This window comes from Cottoperca gobio, chromosome 1, assembly GCF_900634415.1.
Source record: "Cottoperca gobio chromosome 1, fCotGob3.1, whole genome shotgun sequence".
NCBI classification, from domain to species: Eukaryota; Metazoa; Chordata; class Actinopteri; order Perciformes; family Bovichtidae; genus Cottoperca; species Cottoperca gobio.
The window spans coordinates 22,940,256-22,957,930 of record NC_041355.1 but is presented as its reverse complement, the minus strand read 5'-3'; the positions used below and the strand labels follow the sequence as shown (position 1 = coordinate 22,957,930).

General features: G+C 40.8%; 2 protein-coding genes across 4 annotated transcripts; one reads left to right on the top strand and one right to left on the bottom strand.

Moving 5' to 3' along the window:
- Nucleotides 1-458: 458 nt before the first annotated feature.
- Nucleotides 459-7,393, top strand: LOC115008243 (CDGSH iron-sulfur domain-containing protein 3, mitochondrial-like). 2 transcript variants are annotated; one of them, XM_029432111.1, is made up of 5 exons: nucleotides 459-708; nucleotides 1,533-1,660; nucleotides 2,348-2,441; nucleotides 6,369-6,479; nucleotides 6,566-7,393. In XM_029432111.1, exons 1-5 carry the CDS (start codon nucleotides 628-630, stop codon nucleotides 6,746-6,748), a joined length of 597 nt encoding a protein of 198 aa, XP_029287971.1. In that variant the 5' UTR covers nucleotides 459-627; the 3' UTR covers nucleotides 6,749-7,393. The 2 variants fall into 2 exon arrangements, with proteins under 2 accessions (XP_029287971.1, XP_029288726.1); XM_029432866.1 differs by lacking the exon at nucleotides 2,348-2,441 and having other exon boundaries at nucleotides 468-708; nucleotides 1,533-1,652.
- A 1,003-nt stretch (nucleotides 7,394-8,396) lies between these two features.
- On the bottom strand, nucleotides 8,397-16,676 carry LOC115014508 (polycomb complex protein BMI-1-like). 2 transcript variants are annotated; one of them, XM_029441427.1, is made up of 9 exons: nucleotides 16,531-16,676; nucleotides 15,780-15,907; nucleotides 14,867-14,963; nucleotides 14,716-14,771; nucleotides 14,465-14,594; nucleotides 13,760-13,799; nucleotides 13,534-13,632; nucleotides 11,323-11,403; nucleotides 8,397-9,771 (listed from the first exon to the last, which is right to left on the bottom strand). In XM_029441427.1, exons 2-9 carry the CDS (start codon nucleotides 15,895-15,897, stop codon nucleotides 9,391-9,393), a joined length of 1,002 nt encoding a protein of 333 aa, XP_029297287.1. In that variant the 5' UTR covers nucleotides 15,898-15,907; nucleotides 16,531-16,676; the 3' UTR covers nucleotides 8,397-9,390. The 2 variants fall into 2 exon arrangements, with proteins under 2 accessions (XP_029297287.1, XP_029297295.1); XM_029441435.1 differs by having other exon boundaries at nucleotides 16,398-16,533.
- Nucleotides 16,677-17,675: the final 999 nt, after the last annotated feature.

Here is a 17,675-nt window from a genome sequence, read left to right as displayed (position 1 = left end):
TACTAAGGACAACACTGGGGTTGCCAGGTTATGAGAATCGTTTTAGCTGGTGTTTACCCTTTTAGTAGCCTACAACTCTATAAATGTTTCGTAATTTGTGACTATTTGCTATATTAATAGTTAATGGAGCATTCACTAATGATGTGTGACTCATTAGAAAGTAGGAAACCCGCGCGACTATGTTCACAATGAATGTATTACCAGCTTTTTTAACTACCAAACAGAAACTAAAATAACCTGGCAACCTAACATTTGTTCTCATTAATGGCTTCTAAATAAATTATTTATTAACCATGAATAACACTATTAGTCTCAATGTATAAACTATGCTTTATTGGGATGTTATTCATGTCTTTCCTACCATTCTGCACAACGGGTTATACTTTTAATAGTAAAGAATGCATCCCGGAGGAGGAGGAGGAGGAGGAGGAGGAGGAGCGGTGTAGTAGAATCACAGTCTGAAGGAGTGGTTTGAGCACGCGAGCTGTTTACACTCATCAGCCAATCACCTGAACCTACCGAGCAGCCATGTTGTAACTTTTACTGAAGTCCGTCCAGGTTTTAGTGAGGCAGCTGTTTGTGAAATCTTGGGATTTCCTCTTTAGTGAAGTAGCAATTGAACTTGAAATGAGCACGAGCAGCTTTATAGTCGCGGCAATGCGCAGAGGATGCACGCGGACCTTCAGACAACCTGTTCCCACTTCTTTGGTGAGCCTTCATCATTGTATACACATTAAAAGTCTGTATTTTTACTGTTCATGTCTTTAGTTCATTTTCCAATTATCTTTGCTGCTACAACGCATATTTAGAGGAGTGTTTCACAGTGCTGAGTCAGTGACAAGAAACCTACATTGTACCGGTATTTTCTTTTTTTTAATGTTCTATACTAACAAAAGGGCTGACACACCCTCATGCATTCACCTGTATTACGAGAAGCCTGCCGGGACAACGGCAAGGCTTGCTCTCCATGTGAAAGGTTATCAGTGCGAATTCATAAGATAGGTATGGAAGCCCATTTATGCCAATGTGAAAACGTCTTTAAAATGAGAAACTTAATGAGAAATAATCACTTAGTGTCTCAAAAATAAGTCATTATTTTTGAGACATTAAGTGATTGTTTTGAGTCAAGTCATTATTATTGAGAAAGTTTCAATACATAATAATGAATTATAGGATTTCAACATATTGTTTTGATATTATTTGTACTTGTTTATGGTTTGCTGGTGTTACAAAATGCATTCTTGTATCAATTGTCAATATTTTCTGTCAGTGAATCAGTAGCCCTCTGGTTAAACTTCCAGTTGACTTTTCTTATGCTTTAGGGTTGTCCGTCCTTCAGTTTGGCAAGGTCAAGATCCCTGTAACTTCAAATTTGTCCCATATTCGTGAAGATGATTTCTCAGGAACGCCTTTAGGGAATTTCTTCAAATTTGGCACAAACATCCACATGGAGTTAAAGATGGACCGAGTAGATTTTGGAGGTCAATCAGCCAGTGCTCTGTGTCCAATGTGATGGTTTATTGTGTCTGTAGGTTCAGTGCTGCCTGCAGTCCACACAGCAGCCTATCTCTGCAGCCCGGCTGCCCTGCAGAGTCAAGGTGTCTGCTGGGAAACGCTACGCCTGGTGTGCTTGTGGACACAGTAAGAAGCAGGTGAGCATGTATGTACGCTGTCATCAACTTTCGATGCACTTGGGCTAAAAGCAGGGTGCCAGTCATTTAGAGTCCTGTCTCATTTACTGTCGTCAATGTCCCGTTTACATTCCCACCCGTTTTGAAAGATGCCTTCTGAGAGGCACCAGGCTGGTGGAGACTTGCCGTGCCTCTTGTGACTGACTGTAAAGAACATGCACAAAGGTGCTGAGGTCATCTTTTTAGGATTTCATACTTAATGTCCTCAAACTAAGCTGATGTGTGCAGAGATCCCCAATAATGTAAAGAAGAGGGAAGAAGATTAACATACACCTTTTATTGATCCGGTATAGAAAGTAACAAATAAATAATAGGACCATACACTAAAATATGAATTGAATACAGACAACAGAGTTGTTAATTTGCTTTTATTCCTGAAGCATAAGTAAGATAAAACTTAAATCAAAAAGTGTTCAAATATCTGTTTTATACAGTCTGTCTAAAACCCACTTCAAGTACAGTTGCGGTTATCTGCTTGGGGATATACAGTAACATCACATTAGAATCATCCAAAAATGTATTTAAAAGAAATCTGCTAAACTGAATTTAAAATACTGAACACCAATCTGGCATTAGGTATAACAAGTCTAATTGTTTATGTGAAGTGAAGATGATTTTACAGTCTGTGTCCTCTCACTTATTTCTCTCTCTGCCAGCCTTATTGCGACGGAGCTCACAAATCAAAAGCTCTGGAGATCCTTCCTCTACGCTTCACCCCTGACAAAGACAGGACGGTCATGCTGTGTGCCTGTAAGCAAACCAAAAACGCACCGTACTGTGACGGCTCACACTTTAAGGTCATTTTCCGGGATTTAGTGAAGTCGGTGAAAGGCTTCTTTAAATGAACAGCACTCAAGATGTCTGCCCTGGGAGGCCAAGGAGCAGTTGGTGTAATAGAAATGATCTCAACAAAAATACAGTCTCTGTGGAGGTGTGATGTCCTGCATCATTTTGTCCTCTTCATAATGTTAGACTGATATTTTGTCTGTATAAATATACATTGCCTAATGTTCTATACAAATGCAAAACTAATTAAATATGCTCGAAAAAACCATTTCTGTTGTGTCAATGACATGCGTACAGTAGTAAGTATAGTAAGTGAAAGTAGTGGCTTGTGCCAAAGCAGAGCAGTGACAGCTGAGTACGATATCTTTGGGGATTTTTATTAATTGATTTTAGAAAGTCATATTTAGCACTCGGCATTGCCCCCGAGATATATAGCAGTCTGCATCAGCTCCTGTCCTCTGTTACACTGCTTTCCCACTAAATCATCTAAACATATGAAGGCTTATCCAATTATATTTCATCTTTAGAGCACACGGGGGAATATTGCAGGACTGACCGATTTTGACCCTTACTCCAATGTTATTTTAATTCTGCTATTTTTATAATGGTACTTCAGACTCATTTACATCTACACTGTGATTATTGTACTGTAAATGCTTTTTGCTGTGAAGCACTTTGGGCTGCAATTCTTGTATGAAAGGTGCTATACAAATGAAGCTTATTATATTATTATTATTATTATTATTATTATTATTATTATTACTTAAATAGAATCAAGTATTTGGATATATCCAAACTTCAATATTGACAAACAATTATTTATTTGGAAAGAATGGGTGAAAAGGGTATTCATGCATTAGGAGATGGTCTAAAAAAGGGGTGGGGAACCTTTTTCCTATCGAGGGCCATTTCATTTTTTAAAACATCCTTCGAGGGCCATAATAATTATTGAACTCATAACCTCTGCAAAAAAAAAAAAACGCATTCATTTCACTTTTCTTATATATGCTGTGCAAAAAAGCAACTTTTTTATCCATGTATCTTTCTGTTTTATCAGAAATCCTTTATTAGTCCCACAACGGGGACATGTATCTTGTCACAGCAAAAGAACATATGAAGTAAAAAGGCAGTACACAATAAATAAATAGAATAAAAAATAATATAAGTACCAAGTGGTTGATAGAAGATAAAGTGAGTATTGCACATGGCAGTGATAATTGCACAGCAGTGGTGGAATAGTCTGTTCTTGGTGTGGTGGTCTACCTCTCTATCTCCATGTTTGTATGTTACTCTCTGCAGAGAGCTGCTTGTTGGGCCAAACTCCGCCGAAGAGCGTTAACTTTATCCAAACGCACTCGTCCTTTCAGCTCGTGCAGTTTGGCATGTTTCGTGCTGTAATGATGCTTGAGATTATTTTTCATCACCATAAACGCGTCCGCACAAACTAGACACACTGGCCTTTTACTTCCACAAAGAAATAATCGTTCGTCCATTTCTCCTGCAAAGTGCGACATTCCGCATCCAACTTTCTGTTTTACACTCGCCATGCTGCGTTCACTGATGCCCTACGGCCCAGTTTCCGAAGAGAGGGGATCATGCTCTGCTGCAGGATGTCACAGTATATATTGGAATTCATGTGTCCCTCAATGAAATGCAGCTCCCCAGTGCCGGCAGCACTCATGCAGCCCCAGACCATGATGCTGCCACCACCATGCTTGACTGTAGGCAAAACACATTTGTCTCGGTACTCCTCACCAGGGTGCCGCCACACACGCCGGACACCATCTGACCCAAACAGGTTTATTTTGGTCTCATCAGACCACAGGACATGGTTCCAGTAACTCATGTTCTTGGATTCATTGTCTTCAGCAAACTGTTTGCGGGCTTTCTTATGCATCGGTTTCAGAAGGGGCTTCTGTCTGGGGCGACGGCCATACAAACCGATTTGATGCAGTGTGCGGCGTATGGTCTGGGCACTGACAGGCTGACATCCCACTTCTGCAACCTCTGCAGCAATGCTGGAAGCACTCGCACGTCTATTTTTGGAAACCAACCTCTGGATATGACGCTGAGCACGTGGACTCAACTTCTTTGGTCGACCCTGGCGAGGCCTGTTCCGAGTGGAACCTGTCCTGGAAAACCGCTGTATGATCTTAGCCACTGTGCTGCAACTCATTTTCATGGTGTTGGCAATCTTCTTATAGCCAAGGCCATCTTTGTGAAGTGCAATAATCCTTTTTTTCAGCCGCTCAGAGAGTTCCTTGCCATGAGGTGCCATGTTGTCCAGCATTCAGAGAGAATTGTGCCCAAAACACCAAATTTAACAGCCCTGCTTATCATTTACACCTGAATCCTTGTAACACTAACGAGTCACATGACACCAGGGCGGGAAAACAATTGGGCACAATTAGGACATGTTCACTATGGGGTGTACTCACTTTTGTTGCCAGCTGTTTAGACATTAACAGCTGTGTACTGAGTAATTTTCAAAGGACAATAAATCTATACTGTTATTCAAGCAGCACACTGACTACTTTAAGTTATATCAAAGTTTCAGTAGGATAATGTTATCCCCTGAAAGGATATAACAGAATATTTGCAAAAATCTAAAGGGTGTACTCACTTTTGAGATATACTGTGTATGTATGTATGTATGTATGTATGTATGTATGTATGTATGTATGTATGTATATGTATGTATATATATATATATATATATATATATATATATATATATATATATATATATATATATTCTCTATTTGTTCTCTTGAAGAACCCTGATCAATATAGTGTTGTTTGTTTGTGTTTTATTAATACAGTGTAACGTGTTGTTTTGACTTCTAAATCAATTCAACTCAATCTGCGGCAGACCGATATCCACCTCCTGATTGGTTCAGCTTCCAACACGTGACTCTATAGGAAGTGATTTCTGTTTATACATCCATGGGTCGTCTGTTAGGCTATCATATCTCATATAGTTGACTGTTTGTTTTATTTTAATTTCTCTGTCCTTTTCTATTTTCTTCAGCTGTGACGAATTTGCGACGTTAGTATAACCGCGCGCAGCTTGAGCAGCTCCGAGCAGAGGTTGCTTTGAAGTTTAGCAGCTGCCATTGGAAACATGAACACGTTGGTGACCAAATTAGACCACAAATGGATTAGTTTAACCTTGAGGCAACATTGGTTAATAGCTACGGCAGCTTCCAAGGTAAATTAAGTCCCAATTTTAGAACCTGTCTTTTGTAAATAAGATGTTGTTGTACTGACTCTTTATTACCAACATGTATGAAGCTGGCTTGTTAATTACTATCTTGTATTGTTTTTTATCTCGATTTGTCGACTGACGAATTACTGTTCGTAAACCTGAGGATACAACATTTAGATAGTTAACTGGTAGGCCTACTTTAGACTTCATATCTCACACTACACATTTCAGATAGAAACACTGACTGGTAGTTTCTTTGCACATAAAACACGACACTCAGTCACCTGACAAGCCTGTAGTGCTACCACTGTATTAGCGCGAAGCCCCTGCACAGCTGTTTGTAATCACAGCCTGATTAGACATCTCTTTAGCACTGCAGCTTTTTTGGAGAGACAAAACTATTCATAACAAACAAAACATTATAAATCCTGGCATCGTGTGCATCCACAGAGGAGTCTCCAATATATTAAATAAATAAATGGCCGAATTCACAATTAAATCGGTGCAGCACCTTTATCACATTGGTAATCTAAAATATGTAATCACAGGAGCCCATTGGTTGAAAAACATGTCTGTCTTTACATGGAGTTATACTGTAATGTTCAGCTTCATTGGAGAATTTGTCCCTTACAGTATTACAACCTACGTTTTATATGAGTACTCTTCTGTGCCTCTGTTCACAGCTCTCCACACTTCCTTCAGAACCAGTCATCCCCTCTAAGAAGCCTTTCAAAGTGGAGCTTATTGGTGGAAAGCGTTACTCATGGTGCACCTGTGGACAGAGCAAGAAACAGGTACAATCACATTTGACTTGAGCTTGTGTCATTCCTGTCTGAGGTACATGTCCTGTATATTCCCTCATCACATCTTTTTCTTTCAGCCTTTCTGCGACGGAGCCCACAAAACCAGAGCCCAAGGCCTGTCCCCACTACGCTTTGTCCCTGAGAAAGATGCTACAGTTTGGTTGTGTGGTTGCAAGTACACAAACAACCAGCCTTACTGCGACGGGACGCACAAGCAGGACTTCATCATTTCTGCCCTGCTACATGAACACACTGACTGACACACTTTGAACTGAGCATTAATGTTGCTGTTGAATTCCCATTTGTGTACAGTGCACTCATTGGAAGCAGCAGATGTAAACGGATCAATCATGTTTGAATCTAGTCTTGTCAGTATTTCACTCTAATCATGCTTGACAGAGAAGACAGTGGAGAGGAAAAGGTTAAGGCCACAGCACTCAACTCCATGTATCCTTGCTTTGTCCTTTCTATGGCAGAGACAATGTTGCATCCACATGATATGATGATATACTGTGATATAACAGAGGTTTGTGTACCAAGAGAAAGACAGATTTGACCAGGCTGTTTATTCTAAGGTGGCTAAAATGTCTGTTGTATTAGCCCATTGTTAGCATATTTGCAACATGCCAACAAACTGTATAAAATATGTTAAAAATGGGATGTACTATTAATATGGCTAAGATTTTGAAGATCTAAAGTTTTACACTGTGAAGTGTTTTCATGAAGCACTGTATGATTCCCTCCATAGTCAGTGTGCATGTGCAGAACAACTACAGCACACTAAGGTATTTTTATGTTTTTGTTGATTTAAATTAAGAAACAAACTGTATATGCATTTAAGTTGCCAGTTGGGTTTACCTAATTGTCTATAATAATGCTATCAAATAAAAGCAAACTCAAAGAAACTGATTGACCTGGCTTGGAAATGTGTGGTAAGAGCAGGCAGAGTACAGACTGGTAATGCCTTGTAATGTACACAAACGGTCCTCTAACGGACGGAGCAATAGACAGTGTTATGGCCCTCTAGGTAGGATCTAGAGAGAAGACACTTGAACTGTATCTATCATCCACCTGGAGACTGTGGTCCTGAGCTTCTGACACGTCGCTGTACATGCACACAGTGAAGACCTACCAAGATCATGGGTGTTTAGATTCTAACTCACTTAACCCCAAACTTGATAGAAACAACTTCAAATCGAAGACAGAATCTTTGTTTACCAGCCTTTCAGCTCCAACACTCACCGTTTCACATTCTTCCTGATAGTCAGGGGGTCTGGCCTACTTTCATCATATGTTGTAGTTCTATCATCTTAAAATAAAAGACCGGCTGAATGCCTGACTCAATACAATAAAGATATAAATATATCAGTTGGGCCCCATAAAGGGTCGCAACATAACATTACCAAAACAAGAAATAAAAATTCTGTTGACTTTTCTGACTTAACTTAAATTTTTGCCTTTTTTCTAGAAATACTAGTTTACAGAGAACATAATGTTTGACTGGGCTCATGAGTAGATCGTGTGACCTTAAAGGACCACGTGCCAAAAAGGTTGGGAACCAGTTCTATACAGCTCTATATTTACGCCATCTCTGATTACTTCTGTTCGGTTTTAGTTTATTACTTAGAAGCTCCTAACGTATGTGGTTTGATCTTTTGAAATATAAAAGTTGAAAAGGAAGAACACATAAACCTCGCCTGTTCTTAGAGAATTATGCCAAGAGGATGTGACCTCGGCACTTTGAGGTCACTCCATTGCACACACAAAATAGCTTCCTGTAAAAAAATGCAGACAAAAGAGCTGTTGACATTAAATGTTGCCCAAAGCTTTTTCTTTCTACATGCACTACAGCATGCTTTACAAACGGTTACGTTCAGGGAATCATAAACAGGACAGTCAGGTCAGAAAAACCTAGTAAGTAAACATTTTATTGACCTAAAACATGCACATATGGCTGATAAAAAAAGTATCATTGTTTGTTGAAAAGAAACAAAAGGAATGTTGAAATTTATGGAACTACAACATACATGGCCAAATATTCAAATCCCTTTTGAGTTGTTCGACTGCCATGAGAGAGAGAGAGAGAGAGAGAGAGAGAGAGAGAGAGAGAGAGAGAGAGAGAGAGAGAGAGAGAGAGAGAGAGAGAGAGAGAGAGAGAGAGATAGAGAGAGAGAGAGCCGAGCCTAGAGAGAGAGAGAGATAGAGAGAGAGCGAGGGGGAGAGAGATGAGCTGCTGACAAACATCTGCTTGTGAGCATGGTAGTGCTTGGAATTGTGTAAATATAAATGCTTCTCCTGTTGGAAAATACTTGTCAGTTTGCATTGTGTGATCTGACCTTAACAAAGTGCATGGACAGTTTTAATGTAATGTACCTGTGTAACCTGATGAGCAGTTGCTTATACTGGACACTTATACAGCAGTTATTAACATGACTGTTCAAAGGCAAGGGTTAACTTCTTTTTTTCTTCTTTACATCCAACTTCTGCAGTGACGCACACAGCGATCAGCATTTTGTCTCAAGTGTTACGAAGCCAAATCAACGTTGATGGAACTACAGTATGGAAATGAAACGGACCCACTGCATATACAATACAAAACGATTACAATATCTTGTATAAAAGATAAGTTTATACATATGTATGCACACATGCTCACATTTGATACATACTGTACAGTTTGTATGTGTGCACTGTTCTAGTCTAACACACATAAACACACACACACGCACATACATACATACAAGTGTCTATTTGGCTGCACTTTTCAGTCTTTCCTGCTGAAAGATGATAACAGTAATCTGCCTCCTGTTTGTCCAGAGGGCAGAAAAGCTCGTCTTTCTGCTCTGTAGAAAGAAAAAGGGAGCAATTCAAACACTGTCCTCCCCGTTGCCCTGTACACACGTTAGGTCGTCGGAGGCAAACCGCTTTTGTCGCCTCCCCTCGCCTCCTCTTTGCTGGCCCCAGAGCTCGTGCCGTTGACAGTCACCTTCCGAGCGTTGGCGGCCTGTTTGGAGGCGAGAGTATGTCGCTGAGTGTTGTTGGGCACTGTGGTACCGTTGGAGCTTTGGATGGCGGGAGAGAGGTTGTGGGACGCAGGGCTGGATTGTGAGGAGGCTCGGGCCGGCTGGGCTGCAGCAGGACTGTGGACTTTGTCGCTCTGGGAGTCGCTCTCTGACGTCGGGCTGGTGTTGACACCGTCAGAGTGGCCCTGCGCGGCGGACTGGCACGGCCTCCTGCGCTTCCGGGTGGGTTTGACCAGATACTGCAGGGGGATGGGTCCAGTCTGCACAGAGGGACACACACATCGTTAGGACTGTGGAGAGGAGCTCAGCTTTATTCATTCATCAATATGGTAGAGACAGGACTTTCTGTCTGTAAAGGTTGAAATAAACAAATCCCATGAAAAGACCAGAACCATCAATCAACAAATCCTATTAACAAGAGTCGTCTGTGTATCAAAGCCTGATGCATCTTATTATTGGGTTATAGCGCTCCATTGTTGTGCAAAAACTCTTAAAACCTAAATCAATGAGCCACACTGTTAGTTTGTTTGTACATTTGCTGAATCCAAACAAACTCTTTAAAAACACCAAATTCCCACAATAACACAAACAAAGCAGGCCCGTCACAGGCCGGGGCAGACCAGCGACTCTCGGGAGAGCTTTCAATACAGTCTGCTGGCTTGAAGAGAGCATAGGTAAAGGCTTCAGTTCCGTTGGAAAGGTCTGACGGAAAGGTAAAAAAGTGAAAATATTCTAAATATAGCGAACACTTTAACTGATAGATTTATTTAGGTGGCTGCTGCCCCCGTCCACAGCAGAACATTGCTCAGCTTCAGTGCTCCCGTCTGTTGGTCCAAACCTCCAGCTACTGTAGGCAACACACTGACTATGGATAAGTAGTGCCTACCTGTTTCAGGAAATTACAGCGACTTGTTTGAAAAAGAAGCATATAAATGAAATATATGTTGACCAGTTTCCAAAGTACCACATACTGTATATTCAGTAAGAATGAAGGGGCTGACCGCAGACACAGAGAGGGTAGGATAGAAAGGTTGGAGAGGATTAGTTGATGATAACACAATTATAGAATATGACCAGCCTGATTCTTTAATATACCCTCGTTCAAATAGCAGTTATTTCTGTTCAAAGAGATGTTTAGAGAAGATCATTGACAAAGAGGGAGTTTAACCGCGGCAGGAACTGCTCATTACACAACATCAATCTCAGATAAATCTTCTTACACACTCAGGATATTCCAGTCTAGCTACACGCACATCCACGTAACAAAGGGAGTTGGTCAACCACATGACTTTGGACACCTCCAGAGCAACCTACGCAATAAGACAGAACTATTGACAACATGAACTAGAAACATACAACTAAAACAAAAATAAACAAAATGAGCAGAAATTAAAAAAGCAAATTTAACTAAGAAAGGGGTGTGGGATAATGTTAACATAATGTCAGCATGATGAAGGACCATACTTGCGTTTCCCCTGATTTTAACCCCTTGATAAACTGTGTTTTAGAGTATCTCGCTTTAACAACAAAGACTGCAAGACAGACTTCCCGCCATCCACCCATGTGTTCACAGGAATAGATCACATGACCAGCTCCCATTGGCTGCCTGTTACGTAATCAATTCAGGAACACACAGCATGCACAATAAAATTGTCAGCAGTAATGTCAAGTGATTGTTAGTGTGTGAAAGTCCTGGAAACAGTGCAAAGAGGGGAAATGAAACCATGCCGACAACACAAGAGGGATAATCACAGTTCAGGTTTGGTCAACATTTGCAGTCCACAGTAAAAGGTATGAAAGCTGCCACTCACTCGTCTCCACTCGTAGAAGTAGGCAATATCCATTAGTGTGTAGTAGTCCTTCAAGGGCTCATCTCCATACAACACCTCCACCTGCAACACACAGTCCAAACCAGTTAACACAATGTGACCACCAGAAAACACCCTTGTTTTATAGTTTCGACCACTTCATAAACAAACTAACGTAACGTAACGTTACACGGACTACAGCCCCGGTTAACATCAGTGCTCAGTAAACACAGAGGATCAGCTCCACCTGAAGATTATAAGACAGCAGAATTCTTGACTCTCAGCAGTTTGGTTGAATCTTGGTGTTCTTGCTCACTGACTGACTGACTGACTGACTGACTGACTGACTGACTGACTGACTGACTGACTGACTGACTGACTGACTGACTGACTGACTGACTGACATTACACAGGAGTAAATGTAATACACAATATAAAGAATAAATTAGAATACAATAAATATGCCAAACTACTACAACTAAAATATGAACATCAGAGATTGTATGGACCCAGTTTAGAGGTGAAATACTGCCCCCTGTTTCTCTGGAGCAGGTGGCTCAGAATTACACATTGAACCTTTATTAAATGATTTGGTCTATTATTGTCTAAGGTACCCTGTACCCCGTCACGTGGGAATTACCGTAATAACCAGCAGGGTTTCTTTCTTTCTTTCAAGGTACCTTTTTAAAATGTCCAGACTCAGGACGCTTTCACCATCACATTTAAATTGTTACTAAAAATGCAAAAGCTAGCTGAGAAATGTGGTTTACATGAGTGTGGAGAGGAACCATCAGATTATGTTGAAAATATAGCATTTTTCAAAAAGGTACATTTGAATTTAAACCACATGCATAACCTTGAAAACGTAACAATTAAAATGATGCATTTTCTAAACTTTGGAGACTGTATGAAGCCTGAACCAGTCTGCCACCTGTAAATACTGTTCACATCGAGAACAACGGCCTCGACGCTCCTTGCAAGTCGTAGACATGCAAATCATTGCTCATCTCCATCCCACTTGAAATGAACGCAGCGTTACAATGTTATTGACCGATTCAAATTTGCCAGTTGTGTAGAGTGTATAATAAAATCACATGTTGTAACGAAAAACAAGAACAACCACTTTGCTTCATTAAAAGGGAGCCACAGTCTTTGCTTGGAAGTGGTTTTGCTTGTTAACAAGCCGCTACAAATATGCAACATGATATGAATAGCTCAGTTAGACAGATCTTCATTGATCTGCTGTGACTACAAGGACAGCAGTGCTGCTACTGATCCTGTAATATTATATTAACACTCCCATGTCGGAATAACAAGGTTTTCTCATTCAATTCTGCTGACAGCCGTAATTGTTTTTAACATCTATAACACAATTATTTTGCGTTAGCGTTGCACAACAACAGCTCAAAAGACTTGCGTGAGCTTCAGTTGTTGAATGCTAACAAATTAGTCAAAAGGTGAGTCTGTTCTTTTTTTGACTTGTCATAGCAAGAAGAGCACAGGTGTAATTAAGAAAATAATTATAGGGACTCAGTTCCCGTTGCTATTTAATACTACCTCCCTGGAACACTTAATGGAACAGAGCCATTGCTTTTATAACACCTGTGTTTTCCCTGCTATGACGCATCACAATCTTTCTCTCTTTACCCGGACACATTTAAAGCAGGAATAATAGTGACTATCATCGGCTTACACAGCTGTTATGGTGAACGTGTTAGTAAACAGTTGCCTATTTAGACGTTCAACAGATACGCAGCAATTAGCATTCATTTGGAATCGTGTTTTTTTTGTCCACCTGATGAACACAAGTCTAATATTTACACTTTAACTGTTTTTGGTCTCCACCGATTCCTGAGAAAAATATCTTCAACTGCTCAACGCTCCACTATGTTCACCAGCTAGTTGCTAACTTTGCCTCATTTCCATGTTTCAGCTGGACTTGACTCACGTTTGGTACCAGGTCCTTTACTCCATTTCGTTTCCCCCTGTGGGTAGTACCACTCAGTGTAGGCGGGATTCTCAGCTGATCGCCATAGTGATGCCACGTGAAACTGCATGCAACCAGATATGACCCACCTTGTAGCAGAGTTTACAACTGTGTTTACAGTACTTTAGAGTTAAAAGTCCTTTTATATTATTGCGTCCATCCCTGAAGTTTGCCATTGAATCAATACAGCAAGCGTTGCCGTGTGTGGGTACAAAGCGTCTAATTACCCGGTAGTTGTTGGGAATATCCATCTTGCTTCGGAGGAACTTCGCTAAGTGCATGACGGACATGGCTGCTGGGCACTGCAGGAAGCGTTTACCATTGGACTGAGAACAAAGAGCAGAGAGGGAACACATAAATCCAGGTTGAAGGCCAGAAAACCACATTAAACATGAGGTAAGTACTGTCCCTGCCTCACCCAACTTTGCTTTTTATCTAAGATTCAGGCTTTACCTTGTCTCCTTCCAGCTCTGAATGCTGCCTCTCATTATTTCTGCAGGGAAATATTAAATACAAAGAAAAGGTGTTAAACATGAATTAACAATTATTTCCACGCATACAGAAATACATATTCAGAGAGACATACTGCATACTACATCGAACATCATGTATTTATTAAAGAGAAAATGTCTTTTTAACAGAGGATTTTCTTGGACTTTAAATATACATTTAGGTATAAAGCAACTGAAATACATCTTCATTTTTAAACACTGATAAATAAAATCTATAATGTACAATACTATATATATTTAAATTGAAACTATGTTGTAAAGTTAGTGCACGTTTAAGGAAAGGTAGGGTGTGCTGGATTTATAACACAAGACAAAACCAGAGCATCATTGCGAAATGGATGCGGCACAACAATCATTTAATCTCGATGATCTTGTTTTCTTCATCGTTGGAAGGAAAAAGCGTAACTGAAAATCTAATTGGATTAATCACTCAGCCCTGAGTGTGAATCAAACCTTTCTCAGGGTTCACACAGGTCTTGTTACCAGCTTATTAATTTCACTTCTTATTTCTGTTAAATATGGGACCAAGTTGTATATTGAAAGTTATTCTACTCTAATGTCAGGTAATTACATTTCATTGTTTACACAACCGTCTCTAAATTTTTCATTGCTGTGTATTTGGAAAACTGAGAAATGATTGACTGACTTGTTCCTCTCGTAGAACTGTATGGACAGGCTGATGATTTCATCCTCTGCTATGTTAAACGTCTCCACCACCTCCCCTGGTTCCAGCACACGATTCTCTGCGTAGAAGTCCCGCCTCCGTTTCATCTCATCTGGTTTCACAAATACAAAGTGTCCATCGGCAAAGAAATGCATCATCAAATGGGAAATTAGGACAAAATAAATGCTTCAAGGCAGTCTGTTGCTCTGCAGCCTCAATAAACACAGTCTCACCTTTGAATAACCCTGGAACAAGCTTATAAACAATGTCTTGTAGAGTTTTGTCAGCTCTGGAAAAGAAAAGAAAACACTGTTGATAAGCATGATGCTCCTTGCATTCAGATGTGTTTTTAAAGAATACCTGATATAAAGCATCGTAACTTACCTGATGCTGAGCTGTGGACATGTCTTGTGGACCTGAACGTCACATCGTGGGCAGAACTTATTTGTCTCCAGGAAGGCAACAATGCAAGTTTTACAAACTGTACAGAGAGAGAAGACACATACAGAGGCTGAAACACTGCTCTGTATCACCAACCGTGTTTGAAAGAGATAGTTCAGATAGTTTGAAGTGGGGTTGTATGAGGTCTTTATCCATAGTCAGTGTGTTACCTGCAGTAGATGCAGTTTGGAGAAACAGACAGGAGAACCTGAACACAAGCTGAGCAAGGTTCTGCTGTGGACGGGCAGCAGCTAAACTTATATTTGACACCTAAAAAGGCCCACTCAAAATATTTTTACCTTCAAAAGGTAAAATGACTGTTTTTGTCAATAGAGTCTGGTAGCTTTGAAGAGAGCAGAGATAACTGCTACGTTTGGCTGCTGCCCCCGTCCACAGCAGAACATTGCTCAGCTTCTGTGCTGACTCTCCTGTCTGTTTCTCTAAACTGCATCTCCTACAACCCCGCTTCAAAACATCCAAACTATCCCTTTATTGTGAACTTTATGGAGTGGACTCAGTATCATGGACACTTGCAATTCAATGTAAGAAAATAATACAATACTATTTTTGATTCTACAACAGAGTTGAATCTACAGCTCATACACACAGGCAAGAAACGTGTAAATGTTTCACATGCATTACATTATTGATGCTCCTTGTTCCCACAGACCTGTTTTCAAATGAAGATTGAGGTGGAGTCAGTTTATGACTTAACATCATGCTCCCTCCATACGACCACAACATAAGCAGGAGCTCGGCTTACATACAATTAATAAGAGCTGCGCTAACGTCATGCTGGGGTTAATGAAAACAATCTGCATGCATGTGAGGTAATGCTTTCATGTGAGGAACTTACAAGAGTGCAGGCACTCTACGATGGTTGTAGCATCAATTAAGTAACCAGCGCACAGTGGACATGTGAGGTGTGAATTCAGATCTGTGATTTTAATCCGGTTGGGCTGCATTTTATCCATCTGGACAGATCTGAGAAAACAAACAACACGAGAGGTTCTTGTTACACAGTAGGGCACAAGAGACGATGTAAATGTGCTTGTTAAGACAATTAGGTATTTCCCATATGGCCAATGAGTGCTCCCTCAGACAATGTCTGCAGCTCGTCCTTGGGACAGCAGCTTGTGAAACCACAACAAAGAGAGCTCACGGCCAACAAAAACAAGTGTATTGACATGTTGTAGCGAGAAACGACGTGTGGAGGGCAGAAACCGTGCAGCTAAATGCAGCCTGTGTGCGGGTACACAGCAGCCAGCCGACCATTGAATCGCCCCTGTGTGGCCTCATCTTGTGCATCAGCTCTGCTCCTCGACCAGCGGACCAACAAAGAGCGTTTCCATTTCTCCGGAGCTCTGCCGTCCGACCGGGCAGCACAACCCTACACATCCAGAGCAAACACCCACACTGATGGGGGTTGCAGAGCCGCAGAAAATCACACTGGTACACAAAGCAGCCATCTTACATTCACTGACAGGGCTGTATCAGGAGGCGAACAAGAGAGACTCAAAATGTGACACCGTGCACTTTGTGTGCGCCTCAGCAAACAGCGGCGCGACGTGCCCGATAAAGAGCGGTCAGCGACGCTTCGTTCCTACCTGATTAGACATAAAAGTTTCCCTCTCCTCCCAACGAGGATCCAGGTAAATTATTTGGACTTGGGCAGAATTTGCAGCAGCGCCAGAAAATGGCTTTTTTCAGCACCGTCAGAGGACTGCCCATTTTGGATCACGTGATATTATTTTGTCGCCTCGTTCACGGGGCATACAGGGTATCCTCTGCAGGCCCTGCTCACTTCTATACATTAATTTGCCCTGCATGGGCCCGCCGTTACATTCGTTTCTTTTAATTTACCTTTGTTTATTTATTTATTTAAATTGCACAGGAGAGGGGGGTGTTTGTCTCACTCACATTGTAAATGATGTTGTCTGAGGCCCTGCAGCCTTGCAGGCCTCATGTCCCGGGGCCCGAGCTGTGGGCTGTCCCACAAAGACGTGTGGAATTTAATTGGAAATGTAGAAATAAATATGATTATAATATAAAAAGGGTAATACCAACAGTACTGTAAACTAATGAAGAGTCCGCAGTTCCCTCAGGTAACAGACATAGATCGTATTTCTATTTGATTTATTTATTTGACAAGGACAATACATGTAAGCATTTTTGCATTTAAATCAATTGCAACCTATGCAGTTTATAGAGGTATTCTAGCTGTAGCTCATTTGCAGACCTTGGCCCTCGTTTGGCTTCTGAGAAATAAAAACACATAATACAACAGTGTAACACAGGCATAAAGACAAAGACAGACAACCGCTACAAACAGTAACAGAAACAACAATAACAAACCATGACTGAAAAACGATGCTTAAGAACAGCCTATTATATGAACCCATGTACCACAGATTTGCTTTTGACATCATCAAAAGTTTTCTTCTTCAACCCTGTGAGAGGCCTGGGGTCAGTTTACAAAAAACAATACTGTTACGGCAAACTACACTGACTTTCATATTTGCGAGTTATGTAAATATACTGTAGTCTTTAATGAAAGCTTTCTGTGAAGACTCGGACACAACACTACTGAAGGGGTACACGTCTGACTGACAGGGCAAATACAGTGCCCAGGGGTACAGGGAACACATTGTGTTGTTACAGAATAGGTTTTTCGAGAATTAGGACATTTAAGAAAATATATTTTCATTAAGGGTAAGATGCGAAAGGGGGGTTTATTCCTTTGATTTTGGAT

Coding starts and splice junctions, on each gene's coding strand:
- LOC115008243 (XM_029432111.1), top strand. CDS start 628: ATGAGCACGAGCAGCTTTATAGTCGCGGCAATGCGCAGAGGATGCACG. Junction 709..1,532: donor AACCTGTTCCCACTTCTTTG/GTGAGCCTTCAT, acceptor TTGTGTCTGTAG/GTTCAGTGCTGCCTGCAGTC. Junction 6,480..6,565: donor GTGGACAGAGCAAGAAACAG/GTACAATCACAT, acceptor TTTTTCTTTCAG/CCTTTCTGCGACGGAGCCCA.
- LOC115014508 (XM_029441427.1), bottom strand. CDS start 15,897: ATGGATAAAATGCAGCCCAACCGGATTAAAATCACAGATCTGAATTCA. Junction 14,964..15,779: donor CGTAGAGTGCCTGCACTCTT/GTAAGTTCCTCA, acceptor CTCTCTGTACAG/TTTGTAAAACTTGCATTGTT. Junction 13,633..13,759: donor CAGAGCTGGAAGGAGACAAG/GTAAAGCCTGAA, acceptor CTTTGTTCTCAG/TCCAATGGTAAACGCTTCCT.